Source organism: Salvelinus fontinalis, unplaced genomic scaffold (assembly GCF_029448725.1).
Source record: "Salvelinus fontinalis isolate EN_2023a unplaced genomic scaffold, ASM2944872v1 scaffold_0074, whole genome shotgun sequence".
In the NCBI taxonomy this organism is placed as follows: domain Eukaryota; kingdom Metazoa; phylum Chordata; class Actinopteri; order Salmoniformes; family Salmonidae; genus Salvelinus; species Salvelinus fontinalis.
Window position 1 is genome coordinate 50,042 of NW_026600283.1, and position 18,298 is coordinate 68,339.

An 18,298-nucleotide genomic window follows, 5' to 3' on the forward strand; every position below is an offset into this window, starting at 1 on the left:
TGAGCCCGACCGAGACACTCCAACTAAATAATGTGGAATGGTCGAACGCTGGAGGCAACATTTTTAAATCCAATGTTTCTCCTTCTACCTCCTCCAACTGCAGCCTTCAGTCAAAACATCTTTGTAATTGCTTTACCCACCACCCCCCTCCACTTAAATCCACATATCAGTATAGGCTCACGGCGAACGCTCCGTCTGATCACAGATAAATGCTAGGCCATTCTTGGCATCGTTGTGATTAATACACTGTTTGATTGTCTCCCAGTTCAGTTCAGAAGTATTATTTCATTCTAGTCGTTGTGGAAGTGGTAGTAGTCTGATGTTATTGTTCTAAGTCCTGGCAGTAAGCAGCTCCTTAACAAGCCTCAGCTTCATTTAGTCTGCAGTTATACTCCCCTGTCCCCAGTATAATGGATGATGGTGATCACTAGCATGCAGGAAAGGTTTAATTAAATCATATTCCAATCATAATCCATGTTGTTAATTAAACTGGATAATTTATAAGTATAAAAGAGGGATATTTAGTAGCTGTTCTGCAGCGGTGGCACTGCAGTGTATTAGTGAGAGCGCACGCACACACACACACGGTGTACACACACACACGGTCACACACGGTCCACACACACACAAACACACACACACGGTCCACACACACACAAACACACACACGCGGTCACACACACGGTCACACACACGGTCCACACACACACAAACACGGTGTACACACGCACAGTCACATACATGGTCCACACACACACAAACACGGTGTACACACACACGGTCACACACACGGTCCACACACACACAAACACACACACAGTGACACACACACACTTCTATCTCCCTCTCCTCTCCTTCCCTCCCCCTGTCTCCCCCCCTTTACAACCCTTTACTATTGATGTCCCCACATGATTGATAATGAGACAGTGACTGCTGTACTATTGTCTAATGGCTGTGCAATTAAATTCCCTTGTAAATGACCCATGCCTCATTTCATCCTAATCTATGGAATTTTGATTGAATTTGTCAGCCCTAATTGAAAAATACTGCTATTTAATGTCTGCATTGCAGTTGTGGATCAGGCAGCCTTTAATGAGATGGTGTCCCTATGACCCTGGAGGGAGAAGGGGGTGGGAGTAGATGAGAGCTGGGGGTGAGGGGTCGGAGCTGGAGCCGAGGATTGGAGGGAATTGGTGTAGTGGGGAGCCTGGGCTGTGGGGTTAGGGTAAAGGGGAGCCTGGGCTGGGGGGTTGGGGTAGGGGGGAGCCTGGGCTGGGGGGTTGGGGTAGGGGGAGCCTGGGCTGGGGGGGTTGGGGTAGGGGGGAGCCTGGGCTGGGGAGTTGGGGTAGGGGGGAGCCTGGGCTGTGGTGTTAGGGTAGGGGGGAGCCTGGGCTGGGGGGTTGGGGTAGGGGGAGCTTGGGCTGGGGGGTTGGGGTAGGGGGGAGCCTGGGCTGTGGTGTTAGGGTAGGGGGGAGCCAGGGCTGTGGTGTTAGGGTAGGGGGGAGCCTGGGATGGGGGGTTGGGGTAGGGGAGAGCCTGGGCTGTGGGGTTAGGGTAGGGGGGAGCTTGGGCCGGGGGGTTAGGGTAGGGGGGAGCCTGAGCTGGGGTTTGGGGTAGGGGGGAGCCTGGGCTGGGGGGTTGGGGTAGGGGGGAGCCTGGGCTGGGGGGTTGGGGTAGGGGGGAGCCTGGGCTGGGGGGTTGGGGTAGGGGGGAGCCTGGGCTGGGGGGTTGGGGTAGGGGGGAGCCTGGGCTGGGGGGTTGGGGTAGGGGGGAGCCTGGGCTGCGGGGTTAGGGTAGGGGGGAGCCTGGGCTGGGGGGTTGGGGTAGGGGGGAGCCTGGGCTGGGGGGTTAGGGTAGGGGGGAGCCTGGGCTACAGGGTTGGAGTAGTTGGGGCTGAGGGGAACCTGAGCTGGGGGTTAGGGGCTGGAAGGAGCCTGGGCTCCCACACATTCCCTTGGATTGGCTCTGAGGGGAGCCTGGGCTGGGGGGTTGGGGCTGAGGGGAACCTGAGCTGGGGGCTAGGGGCTGGAAGGAGCCTGGGCTCCCACACATTCCCTGGGATTGGCTCTGAGGGGAGCCTGGGCTGGGGGGTTGGGGCTGAGGGGAGCCTGGGCTGGGGGGTTGGGGTAGGGGGGGGCCTGGGCTGGGGGGGTTGGGGTAGGGGGGAGCCTGGGCTGGGGAGTTGGGGTAGGGGGAGCTTGGGCTGGGGGGTTGGGGTAGGGGGGAGCCTGGGCTGTGGTGTTAGGGTAGGGGGGAGCCAGGGCTGTGGTGTTAGGGTAGGGGGAGCCTGGGATGGGGGGTTGGGGTAGGGGGGAGCCTGGGCTGTGGGGTGGGGTAGGGGGGAGCCTGGGCTGGGGGGTTGGGGTAGGGGGGAGCCTGGGCTGGGGGGTTGGGGTAGGGGGGAGCCTGGGCTGGGGGGTTGGGGTAGGGGGGAGCCTGGGCTGGGGGGTTGGGGTAGGGGGAGCCTGGGCTGGGGGGTTGGGGTAGGGGGGAGCCTGGGCTGGGGGGTTACGGTAGGGGGGAGCCTGGGCTACGGGGTTGGAGTGGGGGAGCCTGGGCTACAGGGTTGGAGTAGTTGGGGCTGAGGGGAACCTGAGCTGGGGGTTAGGGGCTGGAAGGAGCCTGGGCTCCCACACATTCCCTTGGATTGGCTCTGAGGGGAGCCTGGGCTGGGGGGTTGGGGCTGAGGGGAACCTGGGCTGGGGGGTTGGGGCTGAGGGGAACCTGAGCTGGGGGGTAGGGGCTGGAAGGAGCCTGGGCTCCCACACATTCCCTTGGATTGGCTCTGAGGGGAGCCTGGGCTGGGGGGTTGGGGCTGAGGGGAGCCTGGGCTGGGGGGTTGGGGCTGAGGGGAGGCTGGGCTGGGGGGTTGGGGCTGAGGGGAACCTGGGCTGGGGGGGTGGGGCTGAGGGGAACCTGAGCTGGGGGGCAGGGGCTGGAAGGAGCCTGGGCTCCCACACATTCCCTTGGATTGGCTCAAGGAGTGGATCTGGATTTAGGCGGGTTAAGCGGTTAGGGGGGGAGCACCCACCCCCCTAATATTAACTGACAGCTCACCTAATAGTAAAGTATGGTGGCGCTATGAGAGGCTGCCTATAACACAGCAGTGACTTGAGTTATTCATATGAGTGACATTTATTGGTCATCATGAACATCAATAGGCACTGTGGCTACTGACTCGTATCAAGACTGTTATTCAAATGCACAAACAAAATATCTGGATAGGAAGCTAGCAGCAGTGAATGAACTATGGCAGCGACAAGAGACGGGACGACACCATACGAAGGTTTCACATCAAGCAGAGGTTTGTCCATGCATGTTATTAACCTGGTACATTATACAGTCACTAAACATCACAAATCACTCACAGTGCTCTCAATCTACTAGATGGATCAAAGCTTACCAAAATGTATATGCACTTACACCTGTAAGTGGCTTTGGATAGAAGCCTCTGCTAAATGGCATATGTATTATTATACATGTATTATAAAGCTTAGCCAGCCGTAGTTGCTGGGGTTTGTTCAGTAAGAGCAATATTAACCAACGTTACGATAGAAATACATTATTGTAGAGCCGATACAGTATGATTCTCTCTTATGGAGAATAAGGACTCACATCAGCTCTATACATGACATTTCTATCAGCAACTAGAGGTCGACCGATTATGATTTTTCAACGCCGATACTGATACCGATTATTGGAGGACCCAAAAAAGCCGATACCGATTAATCGGACGCTTTTTTTATATTTCTTTGTAATAATGACAATTACAACAATACTGAATGAACACTTTTCTTTTACCTTAATATAATACATCAATAAAATCAATTTAGCCTCAAATAAATAATGAAACATGTTCAATTTGGTTTAAATAATGCAAAAGCAAAGTGTTGGAGAAGAAGGTAAAATATGCAATATGTGCCATGTAAAAAAGCTAACGTTTAAGTTCCTTGCTCAGAACATGAGAACATATGAAAGCTGGTGGTTCCTTTTAACGTGAGTCTTCAATATTCCCAGGTAAGAAGTTTTAGGTTGTAGTTATTATAGGAATTATAGGACTATTTCTTTCTATACCATTTGTATTTCATATACCTTTGACTATTGGATGTTCTTATAGGCACTTTAGTCTTGCCAGTGTAACAGTATAGCTTCCATCCGTCTCCTCGCTCCTACCTGGGCTCGAACCAGGAACACATCAACAACAGCCACCCTCGAAGCATTGTTACCCATCGCTCCACAAAAGCCGCGGCCCTTGCAGAACAAGGGGAACAACTACTCCAAGTCTCAGAGCGAGTGACGTCACCGAATGAAACGCTATTAGCGCGCACACCGCTAACTAGCTAGCCATTTCACATCGGTTACACCAGCCTCATCTCGGGAGTTGATAGGCTTGAAGTCATAAACAGCTCAATGCTTGAAGCATTGCGAAGAGCTGCTGGCAAACGCACGAAAGTGCTGTTTGAATGAATGCTTACGAGCCTGCTGTTGCCTACCATCGCTCAGTCAGACTGCTCTATCAAATATCAAATCATAGACTTAATTATAACATAATAACACACAGAAATACGAGCCTTTGGTCATTGATATGGTCGAATCCGGAAACTATAATTTCGAAAACAAAACGTTTTATTCTTCCAGTGAAACACGGAACCTAGGCAAGTCAGTTAAGAACACATTCTTATTTACAATGAAGGCCTAGGAACGGTGGGTTAACTGCCTTGTTCAGGGACAGAACGACAGATTTTTTACCTTGTCAGCTTTCAGGATTAATTTTTGCAACTTTCTGGTTACTAGTCCAACGCTCTAACCACCTTCCTTACATTTCACTCCACGAGGAGCCTGCATGGCAGGCTGACTACCTGTTACGCGAGGGCAGCAAGAAGCCAAGGTAAGTTGCTAGCTAGCATTAAAATGATCTTATAAAAAACAATCAAACTTAACATAGTCACTAGTTAACTACACATGGTTGATATTACTAGTTTATCTAGCGTGTCCTGCGTTGCATATAGTCGATGCGGTGCCTGTTAATTTATCATCGAATCACAGCCTACTTCGCCAAATGGGTGATGATTTAGCACTGTCGTTGCACCAAACCTAACCATAAACATCAATGCCTTTCTTTAAAGTCCACACACAAGTATATATTTTTAAACCTACATATTTAGTTAATATTGCCTGATAACATTCATTTCTTATAATTAGGGAAATTGTGTCACTTCTCTTGCGTTCTGTGCAAGCAGTCAGGGTATATGCAGCAGTTTGGGCCGCCTGGCTCGTTGTGAACTGTGTGAAGTCCATTTATTCCTAACAAAGACCGTAATTAATTTGCCAGAATTGACATAACATTGAAGGTTGTACAATGTAGCAGCAATATTTAAATAAAGGTGTAAAAAAAAAAGCGGTCAACCTCTAGTCCTTTCAGCTTCCTAAATATATTCTCCTGATGTTGATTCAACTCATTTAATTCCAGTTGTATCAACACACTAGAGGTTGTGAGTATACTCTTAGAAAACAACAAGTGTTATCTACAATCTAAAAGGGTTCTTCAGCTGTCCTCATAGGAGAACCATTTGAAGAACCCTTTTTGGATCCAGGTAGAAACCATTTGGGTTCCATGTAGAACCCTTTCCACAGAGGGATCTACCTGGAACCAAAAAGGGTGTCATGGAAGGCTCTCCATCCAGTCATCTCTCAATTTCTTCTCCATCTCCCCTCCATTTTTCAATCTACCCTCCATCTCTCCATCTAACCATCTCTCCATCTACCCTCCATCTCTTCATCTCCTCTGCATCTAACTTCCATCTCCATCTTTTCATCTACCCTCCATTCCATCTACCCTCACCTAACTTCCATCTCCTCATCTACCCTCCATGTCTCCATCTACCCTCCATCTCTCCAACTACCCTCCATCGGCCCATCTAACCTCTGTCTCCTCATTTCCCCTTCATCTCTCCATCTACCCTCAATCTTTCCATCTACCCTCCATCTCTCCATCTGTCCATCTTCCTCTCCATCTACTCTCCGTCTCTCCATCTACCCTCCAGCTCTCATCTACCCTCCATTTAACCATCTCTCCATCTACCCTCCATCTCTCCATCTGTCCATCTTCCTCTCCATCTACTCTCCGTCTCTCCATCTACCCTCCATCTCTCATCTACCCTCCATTTAACCATCTCTCCATCTACCCTTCATCTCTCCATCAACCCTCTATCAATCCATCTACCTTCTAACAATCCATCTACCCTCCATCTTTTCATCCACCCTCCATCTCTCCATCTAACTATCTCTCCATCTACCCTCCATCTCTCCATCTCCCCTCCATCTTTCCATCTTCCTCTCCATCTAGCCATCTACCATCAATCTCTCCATTACCCTCCATTTAACCATCTCTCCATCAACCCTCCATCTCTCATCTACCCTCCATCTTTCCATCAACTCTCCATCTCTCCATCTACCCTCCATCTCTCCATCAACCCTCCATCTCTCGCCTCCCGGGTGGCGCAGTGGTCTAGGGCACTGCATCGCAGTGCTAACTGCGCCACCAGAGTCTCTGGGTTCGCGCCCAGGCTCTGTCGCAGCCGGCCGCGACCGGGAGGTCCGTGGGGCGACGCACAATTGGCATAGCGTCGTCCGGGGTAGGGAGGGTTTGGCCGGTAGGGATATCCTTGTCTCATCGTGCTCCAGCGACTCCTGTGGCGGCCGGGCGCAGTGCGCGCCAACCAAGGGGGCCAGGTACACGGTGTTTCCTCCGACACATTGGTGCGGCTGGCTTCCGGGTTGGAGGCGCGCTGTGTTAAAGAAGCAGTACGGCTGGTTGGGTTGTGCTTCGGAGGACCCATGGCTTTCGACCTTCGTCTCTCCCGAGCCCGTACGGGAGTTGTAGCGATGAGACAAGGTAGTAATTACTAGCGATTGGATACCACGAAAATTGGGGAGAAAATGGGATAAAAAATAATATAAATAAATAAATAAATAAAATAAAACCCTCCATCTCTCCATCAACCCTCCATCTCTCCATCAATCCATCCACCCTCCATCTCCTCATCTACCCTCCATCTTTCCATCTATCTTCCATCTCCTCATCTCCCCTCTATCTCTTCATCTACCCTCAATATTTCCATCTACCCTCCATCTCTCCATCTACCCTCCATCTCTCCATCTAAACATCTTTCCATCAACCCTCCATCTAACCATTTCTCCATCTACCCTCCATCTCTCCATCAACCCTCCATCTCTCCATCAATCCATCTACCCTGAATCTCTCCATCAATCCATCTACCCTCCATCTCCTCTTCATCTAACTTCCATCTCCTCTCCATCTCTCCATCTACCCTCCATCTCCTCATCTACCCTCCATCTTTCCATCTATCTTCCATCTCCTCATCTCCCCTCTATCTCTCCATCTACCCTCAATATTTACATCTACCCTCCATCTCTCATCTACCCTCCATCTACCATCTTTCCATCAACCCTCCATCTACCCTCCATCTCTCATCTACCATCCATATTTCCATCTACCCTCCATCACTCTCTATATCTAACCTCCATCTCTATATCCACCTCCATCTCTCCATCTCTATATCCACCCTCCATCTCTCCATCACTCCATCTAACCTCCATCTCTATATCTAACCTCCATCTATATACTGTATCTAACCTCCATCACTCCATCTAACCTCCATCTCTATATCTAACCTCCATCTCTATATCTAACCTCCATCTATATACTGTATCTAACCTCCATCACTCCATCTAACCTCCATCTCTATATCTAACCTCCATCTATATACTGTATCTAACCTCCATCACTCCATCTAACCTCCATCTCTATATCCACCCTCCATCTCTCCATCTAACCTCCATCTCTATATCTAACCTCCATCTCTATATCTAACCTCCATCTCTATATCTAACCTCCATCTATATACTGTATCTAACCTCCATCACTCCATCTAACCTCCATCTCTATATCTAACCTCCATCTATATACTGTATCTAACCTCCATCACTCCATCTAACCTCCATCTCTATATCTAACCTCCATCTATATACTGTATCTATCTCCATATCTAACCTCCGTCTCTATATCTAATTTCCATCTCTAATTCTAACCTCCATCTCTATATCCACCCTACATATCTCCATCTAACCTCCATCACTCCATCTAACCTCCATCTCTCCATCTAGCCTCCATCAATCCATCTACCCTCCATCTCCTCTTCATCTAACTTCCATCTCCTCTCCATCTCTCCATCTACCCTCCATCTCCTCATCTACCCTCTATCTCTTCATCTACCCTCAATATTTACATCTACATTTACATCTCTTCCATCTTCCTCTCCATCTACCCTCCATCACTCTCTATATCTAACCTCCATCTCTACTTCTAACCTCCATCTCTATATCTTACCTCCATCTATATACTGTATCTAACCTCCATATCTAACCTCCATCTCTATATCTAACCTCCATCTATATACTGTATCTAACCTCCATCACTCCATCTAACCTCCATCTCTATATCTAACCTCCATCTATATACTGTATCTATCTCCATATCTAACCTCCGTCTCTATATCTAATTTCCATCTCTAATTCTAACCTCCATCTCTATATCCACCCTACATATCTCCATCTAACCTCCATCACTCCATCTAACCTTCATCTCTATATCTAACCTCCATCTATATACTGTATCTAACCTCCATCACTCCATCTAACCTCCATCTCTCCATCTAGCCTCCATCAATCCATCTACCCTCCATCTACCCTCCATCTCCTCTTCATCTAACTTCCATCTCCTCTTCATCTAACTTCCATCTCCTCTCCATCTCTCCATCTACCCTCCATCTCCTCATCTACCCTCAATATTTACATCTACATCTCTTCCATCTTCCTCTCCATCTAACCTCCATCACTCTCTATATCTAACCTCCATCACTCCATCTAACCTCCATCTCTATATCTTACCTCCATCTATATACTGTATCTAACCTCCATATCTAACCTCCATCTCTATATCTAACCTCCATCTATATACTGTATCTAACCTCCATATCTAACCTCCATCTCTATATCTTACCTCCATCTATATACTGTATCTAACCTCCATCACTATATCTAACCTCCATCTCTATATCTTACCTCCATCTATATACTGTATCTAACCTCCATATCTAACCTCCATCTCTATATCTTACCTCCATCTATATACTGTATCTAACCTCCATCACTATATCTAACCTCCATCTCTATATCTAACCTCCATCTATATACTGTATCTAACCTCCATATCTAACCTCCATCTCTATATCTTACCTCCATCTATATACTGTATCTAACCTCCATCTCTATATCTAACCTCCATCTATATACTGTATCTAACCTCCATCTATATACTGTATCTAACCTCCATATCTAACCTCCATCTCTATATCTTACCTCCATCTATATACTGTATCTAACCTCCATCTCTCCATCTAACCTCCATCTCTATATCTTACCTCCATCTATATACTGTATCTAACCTCCATCTCTATATCTAACCTCCATCTATATACTGTATCTAACCTCCATCTCTATACCTAACCTCCATATCTAACCTCCATCTCTATACCTAACCTCCATCTATATACTGTATCTAACCTCCATCACTCCATCTAACCTCCATCTATATACTGTATCTAACCTCCATCACTCCATCTAACCTCCATCTATATACCTAACCTCCATCTATATACTGTATCTAACCTCCATCACTCCATCTAACCTCCATCTATATACCTAACCTCCATCTATATACTGTATCTAACCTCCATCTCTATACCTAACCTCCATATCTAACCTCCATCTCTATACCTAACCTCCATCTATATACTGTATCTAACCTCCATATCTAACCTCCATCTCTATATCTAACCTCCATCACTCCATCTAACCTCCATCTCTATACCTAACCTCCATATCTAACCTCCATCACTCCATCTAACCTCCATCTATATACTGTATCTAACCTCCATCACTCCATCTAACCTCCATCTCTATACCTAACCTCCATATCTAACCTCCATCACTCCATCTAACCTCCATCTCTATACCTAACCTCCATATCTAACCTCCATCTCTATACCTAACCTCCATCTATATACTGTATCTAACCTCCATCACTCCATCTAACCTCCATCTATATACTGTATCTAACCTCCATATCTAACCTCCATCTCTATACCTAACCTCCATCTATATACTGTATCTAACCTCCATCACTCCATCTAACCTCCATCTATATACTGTATCTAACCTCCATATCTAACCTCCATCTCTATATCTAAAATCCATCTATATACTGCATCTACCCTCCATCTACCATCTACCCTCCATCTACCATCTACCCTCCATCTACCATCTACCCTCCATCTACCATCTACCCTCCATCTACCATCTACCCTCCATCTACCATCTACCCTCCATCTCTCCATCTACCCTCCATCTACCATCTACCCTCCATCTCTCCATCTACCCTCCATCTCTCCATCTACCCTCCATCACTCCATCTACCCTCCATCTCTCCATCTACCCTCCATCACTCCATCTACCCTCCATCTCTCCATCTACCCTCCATCTCTCCATCTACCCTCCATCTCTCCATCTACCCTCCATCACTCCATCTACCCTCCATCTCTCCATCTACCCTCCATCTCTCCATCTACCCTCCATCTCTCCATCTACCCTCCATCTCTCCATCTACCCTCCATCTTTATATCTACCCTCCATCTCTCCATCTACCCTCCATCACTCCATCTACCCTCCATCTCTCCATCTACCCTCCATCTCTCCATCTACCCTCCATCTACCCTCCATCACTCCATCTACCCTCCATCTCTCCATCTACCCTCCATCTCTCCATCTACCCTCCATCTTTATATCTACCCTCCCTCTCTATATCTCCCCTCCCTCTCTCCATCTCCACACCATCTCTCCATCTAACCTCCATCTCCTCTCCAGCTCTCACTTAATCTGAAGGCCCATTGGTAGCCTGGTCCGTAGTGAATGTGGACCTTCCACTGTTTGATCTGAGCTTCCTTTAGGTACAAGAGGACATAGTATCAGGGAACAGTCTTTTCGTCATTCTGAAAAGGTGGAACAGGTTTTATTTAATCAACACACACAAAGCAACAACACATGCATACACACACACACACATGCAGTACTAGGGCTGCAAAATTCCGTTAACTTTCAATAGATTTCCTGGTTTTCCAAAAATCCTGGTTGGAAGATTCCGAATATCCTACTTATTTCCTCCAACCTGGATTTCGGGAAAACCAGGGAATTTATTAACAGTTCACATAATTTTGTAACCCTATTCAGTACAAATAGTTATTTTTGTGTTTTATACATTTCATGTAGGGAAGACAGTTGTAGTCAATATGTATGCATATTGCATGTGTAGCCCAGCTAATTCCCATTTGCATTATGGTCCCTTAGGATGTGTATAGCCTACGCTTTACAAATCCACATAATTGGCATTTATTTCCTAGACCCAGACCGAAGCCAGCCCTCACAGGTCTATGTGACGAATGACAGCTAGGCTAGCCCAACAGTTTAACAGCGACCAATGAAATGCGAGAGTGCGATGAGAGGGTGGTCCTTGCGAGTGGAAGAGCCGATCAAACAGAGGGAGCGTAATTTAAACTCCTTGCTTAACATCTGGATGTTGTAGAACGGAGTAGCATCACTCTACTCTCTTCTCTCTACTCGGAAACCGAGTATCATCGAATATAAGATTGTTGTTGTCAAATGGTCAGAACGTCAGCTACAACTCGAGGATATTGATTGACACCTGGAATGCGCTTTGGCTCCTGCTATCGGAGCGCAAGGTAAACCAAAAGGGGCCACATGAGTTCTGCTAATTTCGGAAACCACCACGGCTCCAAGTTGGCTTCTAATTCTGTTGATCTGGACACATCTCCACTCTCCAGCATCGTGTGTCGACCATCTGCAATGTTGATGGAATGGTTTTATTTAATCGCGAGAAACGAACAAATAATCACGGGATTACCAAAACGTCCACATTTCTAAGGTCGGTTGTCTGTCGAATAACAACGTTGTGAAGTTGGTGACTTCCGAACCCAAGAAAGACTGCAGGTGTCATCGCTCCCTTCCATTTCTCCAGTAACATTTCCTTGATTGACATTCCTTCCATCAGATCATATGAGTGCAGCGTTCAGCCCTTCGTTTATGATGATGCAGCGCCCACTGGGAAGCACCACTGCCTTCAGTATCGACTCTCTGATCGGCGGTCCCCCTCAGCCCAGCCCGGGACACTTCGTCTACACCGGTTACCCCATGTTCATGCCGTACAGGTCAGTGGTGCTCCCACCGCACCCTCCGCCGCCCCCTGCCCTACCCCAGTCCGCCCTGCAGCAGGGGCTCTCGGCTACCCATCCGCACCACCAGATCCCCAGCCTCCAGAACTCTTTCTGCTCTAGCCTGGCTCAGGGCATGGCGCTCACCTCCACCCTGATGGCCAGCCTGCCTGGAGGGTTCTCGGCTTCACAGCAGCACCAGGAGGCGGCGAGGAAGTTCGGCTCGCAGTCTCTCCACGCCGCCTTCAATAAATCTCAGGACATTCGTTTGGATGGGGATGACGGAAAGACTTTTCTAGGAAAGGAGTCCTCAACGCTCCCCTCCTACCACGACTCAGAACCATTGCAGTCATCCACAGGTACAGTACACTCTGTTTTATCTGGACTCTGCTGGACAGGGTTGTTTACTTGACCTGACTTAAGGTTCTATTGAGGAAACGTTTGACTTAGCCTGTGTTTGGGATTTGTGGCTGTCCTGTACTTGGACGCACTAACTGTAAGTCACTCTGAACAAGAGCGTCTGCTAAATGACTAAAATGTAACCTAATGTTCTTGGATAAATTAGATATTATTTGTAAGCTCAAGTTGTAAAAGAGAAGTTCAAAGCGAATACTCGTATTTATTAGGCCTATTATAAAAATTAATTAATTAATAATAGTGCACATTTGCGAGGTTCCTTATAAGAAGTCATTCGAACTCTAAACTTTATTATTAATTATGCTATTAGGCCTATTAGCTAACGGACCAATATTATCAATAGACCTACGTCATCAATGTACAAAAAAAGGACCCAAGTGCCATTTGAGGATAACTTATAAGTTCTACTCACTCAGTGTTGGCCTAGGCTATATCCTGTGAATTTCACATCAAATGACAACGATTAAAGTATAGTGATAGAAAGTGGCTGTGGCCCCTGAGTGAAAAATGAATCTTTTTTTTCTCCAACAAATTCTTTACATGGACGCTTACATATTTTGTCGTGAGAAGCTTGACATGATATCCGCATATCAAATACGTTTATTTCAGGCTTTTCAATGAATAGTGCCTGGGGGCAAACTAAATGACTAAATGAGCCTATTTTAATTGAAGGATGGGAACAGCGCCTGCAGTATTTGAATGTCTATAAAACTGTGATCAAAATTCAAAGTCGACCGAGTCATTTATATGAGGGTCTATATGTATTATGAAATACATGTAATATAACACTTTAACTCCGTAAGTTTACATTGTATAATATAAATCAATTGATTTTGTCTCTAAAATGAATGGAATTACAGTAAGCGCGAGGCCTATTTCATACGTGATTTGTGTCATGATATAGCCGATGGGCCTAATTCGATAAATATTTACTTGAATATATATTTACTTAAATAACTTTCACTTCACTTAAATACGTCCAGAGACATAATATAATTTGTTCCTAATTCGCTCCATAATATAATAGGCTATTGTTTTCCTGTAACACAATATGTCAAGTCTACTCGTGGATATTCATGAAACAAAATGTTGATACAATACACACAACGTTAGTGATTCATCAAATGTAGGAGAAAAGTTGCTTATTTTTTTTAAAGCTAAATATTTCTTTAAAAGTATGATTGTGGTTATCCATTATATAAACTCATAAACGGTTGCATATCAGTCCATTATTGGTTACACATTGTCATTTACTTTTCTATTTTGAGGTCAATAAACTAACATGTTCTTTTTCCTTACCCACACAGCCAGAACCCATGGCAAAGAAGACCCGAAAGAGGACGAATGCAATAGAAGAGATGAGAGCTTCTCAATGGACAGCGATTTAGACTACAGCTCCGATGACAACATGACGGGTAACTCGATGTGTCAGAAAGATGATGGGGAGGGTAACGTGGATGAGGGCGTCCAAGGGTCCAACGGCACTGGCAGCACCACGTCTACCGGCAAGAACCGGCGGCGGAGAACGGCGTTCACGAGCGAGCAGCTCTTGGAACTGGAGAAGGAGTTCCATTGTAAGAAATACCTGTCTTTAACGGAACGCTCTCAGATTGCGCATGCCTTGAAACTCAGCGAAGTTCAAGTCAAGATCTGGTTCCAGAACCGGAGGGCCAAGTGGAAGCGCGTGAAGGCTGGTAACGTCAACTCCAAAACCGGCGAGCCCTCTAGGAACCCTAAAATCGTGGTGCCTATCCCTGTGCACGTCAGCCGGTTTGCAATAAGGAGTCAGCACCAACAGTTAGAGCAAGCCAGACCATAACATTTCTTTATGTTAAACCGATGGACTAAATACAGATTAAGTTAATTACACTGTTTAAAAACAGAAAAACAGCACACACGTTATTTTGGAATTGGACTACTGATAATCACAAACCAAGTTTATCCTTTGGTGAGTCTTTGTAAATCTTTGTAAGCCAGAGGAGAGCAAATGAATTGATGGTACATTGCTTTTCCTCTGCATTACTGCTGAATCGATCCACTGATGGTAAGCTGATTAAATACCAAGAAGACAAAAAAACTCTAAATGGTGACATATGTATCACCTTGGTTACGAGTGTAAATACCGAGATGGACCATAACTATAACCGCCATGGGACCAAATTGAGGACATTACAACAAGACAACAATACATCCAATTGTACATTTCCCGAGATATTGATCAAAAATATAACCTACTTTTACGTCTGTTAGATTTTCTTTGACGGTTGTGCTGCTGATTCTGAAGGACCTTGCTTGTATTATTGTTGTTTTTGCAGCAGGCGCAAATCAGATCAGAATGAACAGGAGCACTTTTATCATTTCTAATTTGATCACCCCCATACCAATACACATATTGTACACATAGCCTACAAATATCAGACACCTCAACCATCAATCATCTCCACCAAAAAGCAAAGAGTGGCCCTGTAAAACCATCCTACTTTTGTTCTCAGTTTGAGTTTCTTTCCATTGTTTCATTCCATGGTTGCTTGAATTATTTTTCCTCATTGTGACTTTTTCAACAGTCAAGAAGCACGCTGCTAATTTATTTAATATTGTGCAAAAAGTAACTAACATTCCATGACTTATTGAGTAAATAATAAAGTGTGCATTAATTAAAGATGAACCATTAGCAATTGTCAACAATTTGTCAGTTTGTTTATTGTCATTCCATTTTTGTGCAATTCTATTTGAATTTGAAATCTTTATCGAAATTACGCATGCGCGGGTTTACAGGCGCTTTCTTGAGTGCTGGGCTTTGAGTTGATCATGATATTTGAAATCCTTGGTTGATTCTTATTTTCACCAATATATCAAATGCTAATTTGGGATTATTCAATTTGTTGTCTGCAAGTGACAAATATTATTTTCACAATCCACTAAGGAAGATAATTGGAAGATAATTGCTTATGTATTTTATCCTTGAATTAAGGTGATTAACGAAACGATTTCGTTTAGATTTACAACACAATTTATACTATTATTATTATTAAGACTATTACTTGTAATAACCCTGTCATTATACTATTATAATTAATGACTTTCAGATATATATAATATTGCCTGCACCAACTGTGAGTTGTGCAGATATTGCTGAGGCAGGACCAACTGCGAGGTTTGCAGGTAATGCAGAGGCAGGACCAACTGCGAGGTTTGCAGGTAATGCAGAGGCAGGACCAACTGCGAGGTTTGCAGGTAATGCAGAGGCAGGACCAACTGCGAGGTTTGCAGGTAATGCAGAGGCAGGACCAACTGCGAGGTTTGCAGGTAATGCAGAGGCAGGACCAACTGCGAGGTTTGCAGGTAATGCAGAGGCAGGACCAACTGCGAGGTTTGCAAGTAATGCAGAGGCAGGACCAACTGCGAGGTTTGCAGGTAATGCAGAGGCAGGACCAACTGCGAGGTTTGCAGGTAATGCAGAGGCAAGACCAACTGCGAGGTTTGCAGGTAATGCAGAGGCAGGACCAACTGCGAGGTTTGCAAGTAATGCAGAGGCAGGACCAACTGCGAGGTTTGCAGGTAATGCAGAGGCAGGACCAACTGCGAGGTTTGCAGGTAATGCAGAGGCAGGACCAACTGCGAGGTTTGCAGGTAATGCAGAGGCAGGACCAACTGCGAGGTTTGCAGGTAATGCAGAGGCAGGACCAACTGCGAGGTTTGCAAGTAATGCAGAGGCAGGACCAACTGCGAGGTTTGCAGGTAATGCAGAGGCAGGACCAACTGCGAAGTTTGCAGGTAATGCAGAGGCAGGACCAACTGCGAGGTTTGCAGGTAATGCAGAGGCAGGACCAACTGCGAGGTTTGCAGGTAATGCAGAGGCAGGACCAACTGCGAGGTTTGCAGGTAATGCAGAGGCAGGACCAACTGCGAGGTTTGCAGGTAATGCAGAGGCAGGACCAACTGCGAGGTTTGCAGGTAATGCAGAGGCAGGACCAACTGCGAGGTTTGCAGGTAATGCAGAGGCAGGACCAACTGCGAGGTTTGCAGGTAATGCAGAGGCAGGACCAACTGCGAGGTTTGCAGGTAATGCAGAGGCAGGACCAACTGCGAGGTTTGCAGGTAATGCAGAGGCAGGACCAACTGCGAGGTTTGCAGGTAATGCAGAGGCAGGACCAACTGCGAGGTTTGCAGGTAATGCAGAGGCAGGACCAACTGTTTATCTCTCCAACAGTAGAGCCATGCAGCCAGCCAGGGAGGTGACAGTTTTACAGCTCTACCCCTCTGCTCCAGCCACCCCCTGGAATTAAGGCCAACCTCGTCGCGTATGTTGGAGCAAATCAACCTGATGCATGCCAATAATAAATATGGAAGAAGATCTCGCTCGGCGACGCAATCTCGTGTTATGACAGGGGGTGGGTCGCATCAGCCAGGGTGAATGAAACGCCAAGGTTCCTCCAAGGCTGTGAGGAACACCAATTCCCATCCGAGTGAAACGTCACGAGCACGGCTGTTTAGGAAGGTCGCGGCCTGGTGTCAGCCTTGAGCTTCGGCCTCACCTTGCCCCGGGCCCAGAGCGCCTCATTTATGGTACCGGGACAAAGAGGTGACGTGTGTTTGGCAAGCCTCCCAGCGCGCCAATTGCTTTGCCATTAATATTTACATACATTAATTACATACATTAATTTTGATAAGATTGGCGACTAAAATACAACGTAGGCCTACTTGCAGGACTTTCCCCTTGTGATCTCTAAGGACATCTTGTTGGTCTCTGTCATGTTCCGCGCATGAATAGCCTGCGTTAAACTCCATCTGTCAGGCCTACCACAGTAGGTCTATAGCCTACCCTAAACATAAACCGTTTCAAATGTCACTAGGCTAAATTTTCAAATAATCCATTCTGATCATGTATTTATTGGTGTTATATAAACAAATTTTAAACAATATTGGTCATTATAATTCGCCTTTCTTGCAATAGGTTGGATACTAATTAGGCTAGGCTACACATTTTAAGACAAAGCTATTATTTTAAAAAACGACATTGTTTTACAATGTTCTAAAAAGCTATTTGTCAAAAAAAGTTGTTTTTAACAAACCCATTTGGAGTTAAATAATATTGTCTACTAGACCTACTGTATATAAATGATACACGTAAAACCCTCTATTCCAATGAGTATTGATTAAGCCCACAAGTGTCCTCAAATAAGACAAGCATCATTCTGTCTCAGCTAAAGCATCCTCCAAGATGTTGTTGCAGTAGTTTAACGACCGTTCTGTCGTGTAGCCCGTCTCCGTCTCTCTGGCAGCATTTAGACAGCGCGATATCCCCCCCGGCAACTACAACGCTATTATCGTCACGCGCATCATTTAACCCAGGCAGGCGCAGCACGCCACGCACCTGAACAACATTTTGATGTCAGTCATCGCGTGTAATTCGCACGCCATGATAAGGCACAAATAACGCTGTTCTATCTTCAAAATAAACTAGAGGAAATAGGCTATGGATCCTGACATACAGACAGGCAATTTCATTTACATTG

The 18,298-nt window shown here is 46.1% G+C and overlaps 2 protein-coding genes across 2 annotated transcripts; one reads left to right on the plus strand and one right to left on the minus strand.

Moving 5' to 3' along the window:
• Positions 1-1,078: 1,078 nt before the first annotated feature.
• On the minus strand, positions 1,079-2,962 carry LOC129842904 (basic proline-rich protein-like). Its single transcript, XM_055911606.1, has 4 exons — positions 2,593-2,962; positions 2,051-2,530; positions 1,597-1,909; positions 1,079-1,421 (listed from the first exon to the last, which is right to left on the minus strand). Exons 1-4 carry the CDS (start codon positions 2,960-2,962, stop codon positions 1,079-1,081), a joined length of 1,506 nt encoding a protein of 501 aa, XP_055767581.1.
• Positions 2,963-11,687: 8,725 nt separating this feature from the next.
• LOC129842916 (homeobox protein GBX-2-like) lies at positions 11,688-15,447 on the plus strand. Its single transcript, XM_055911617.1, has 2 exons — positions 11,688-12,724; positions 14,090-15,447. Exons 1-2 carry the CDS (start codon positions 12,211-12,213, stop codon positions 14,599-14,601), a joined length of 1,026 nt encoding a protein of 341 aa, XP_055767592.1. The 5' UTR covers positions 11,688-12,210; the 3' UTR covers positions 14,602-15,447.
• The last annotated feature ends 2,851 nt before the right edge of the window (positions 15,448-18,298 follow it).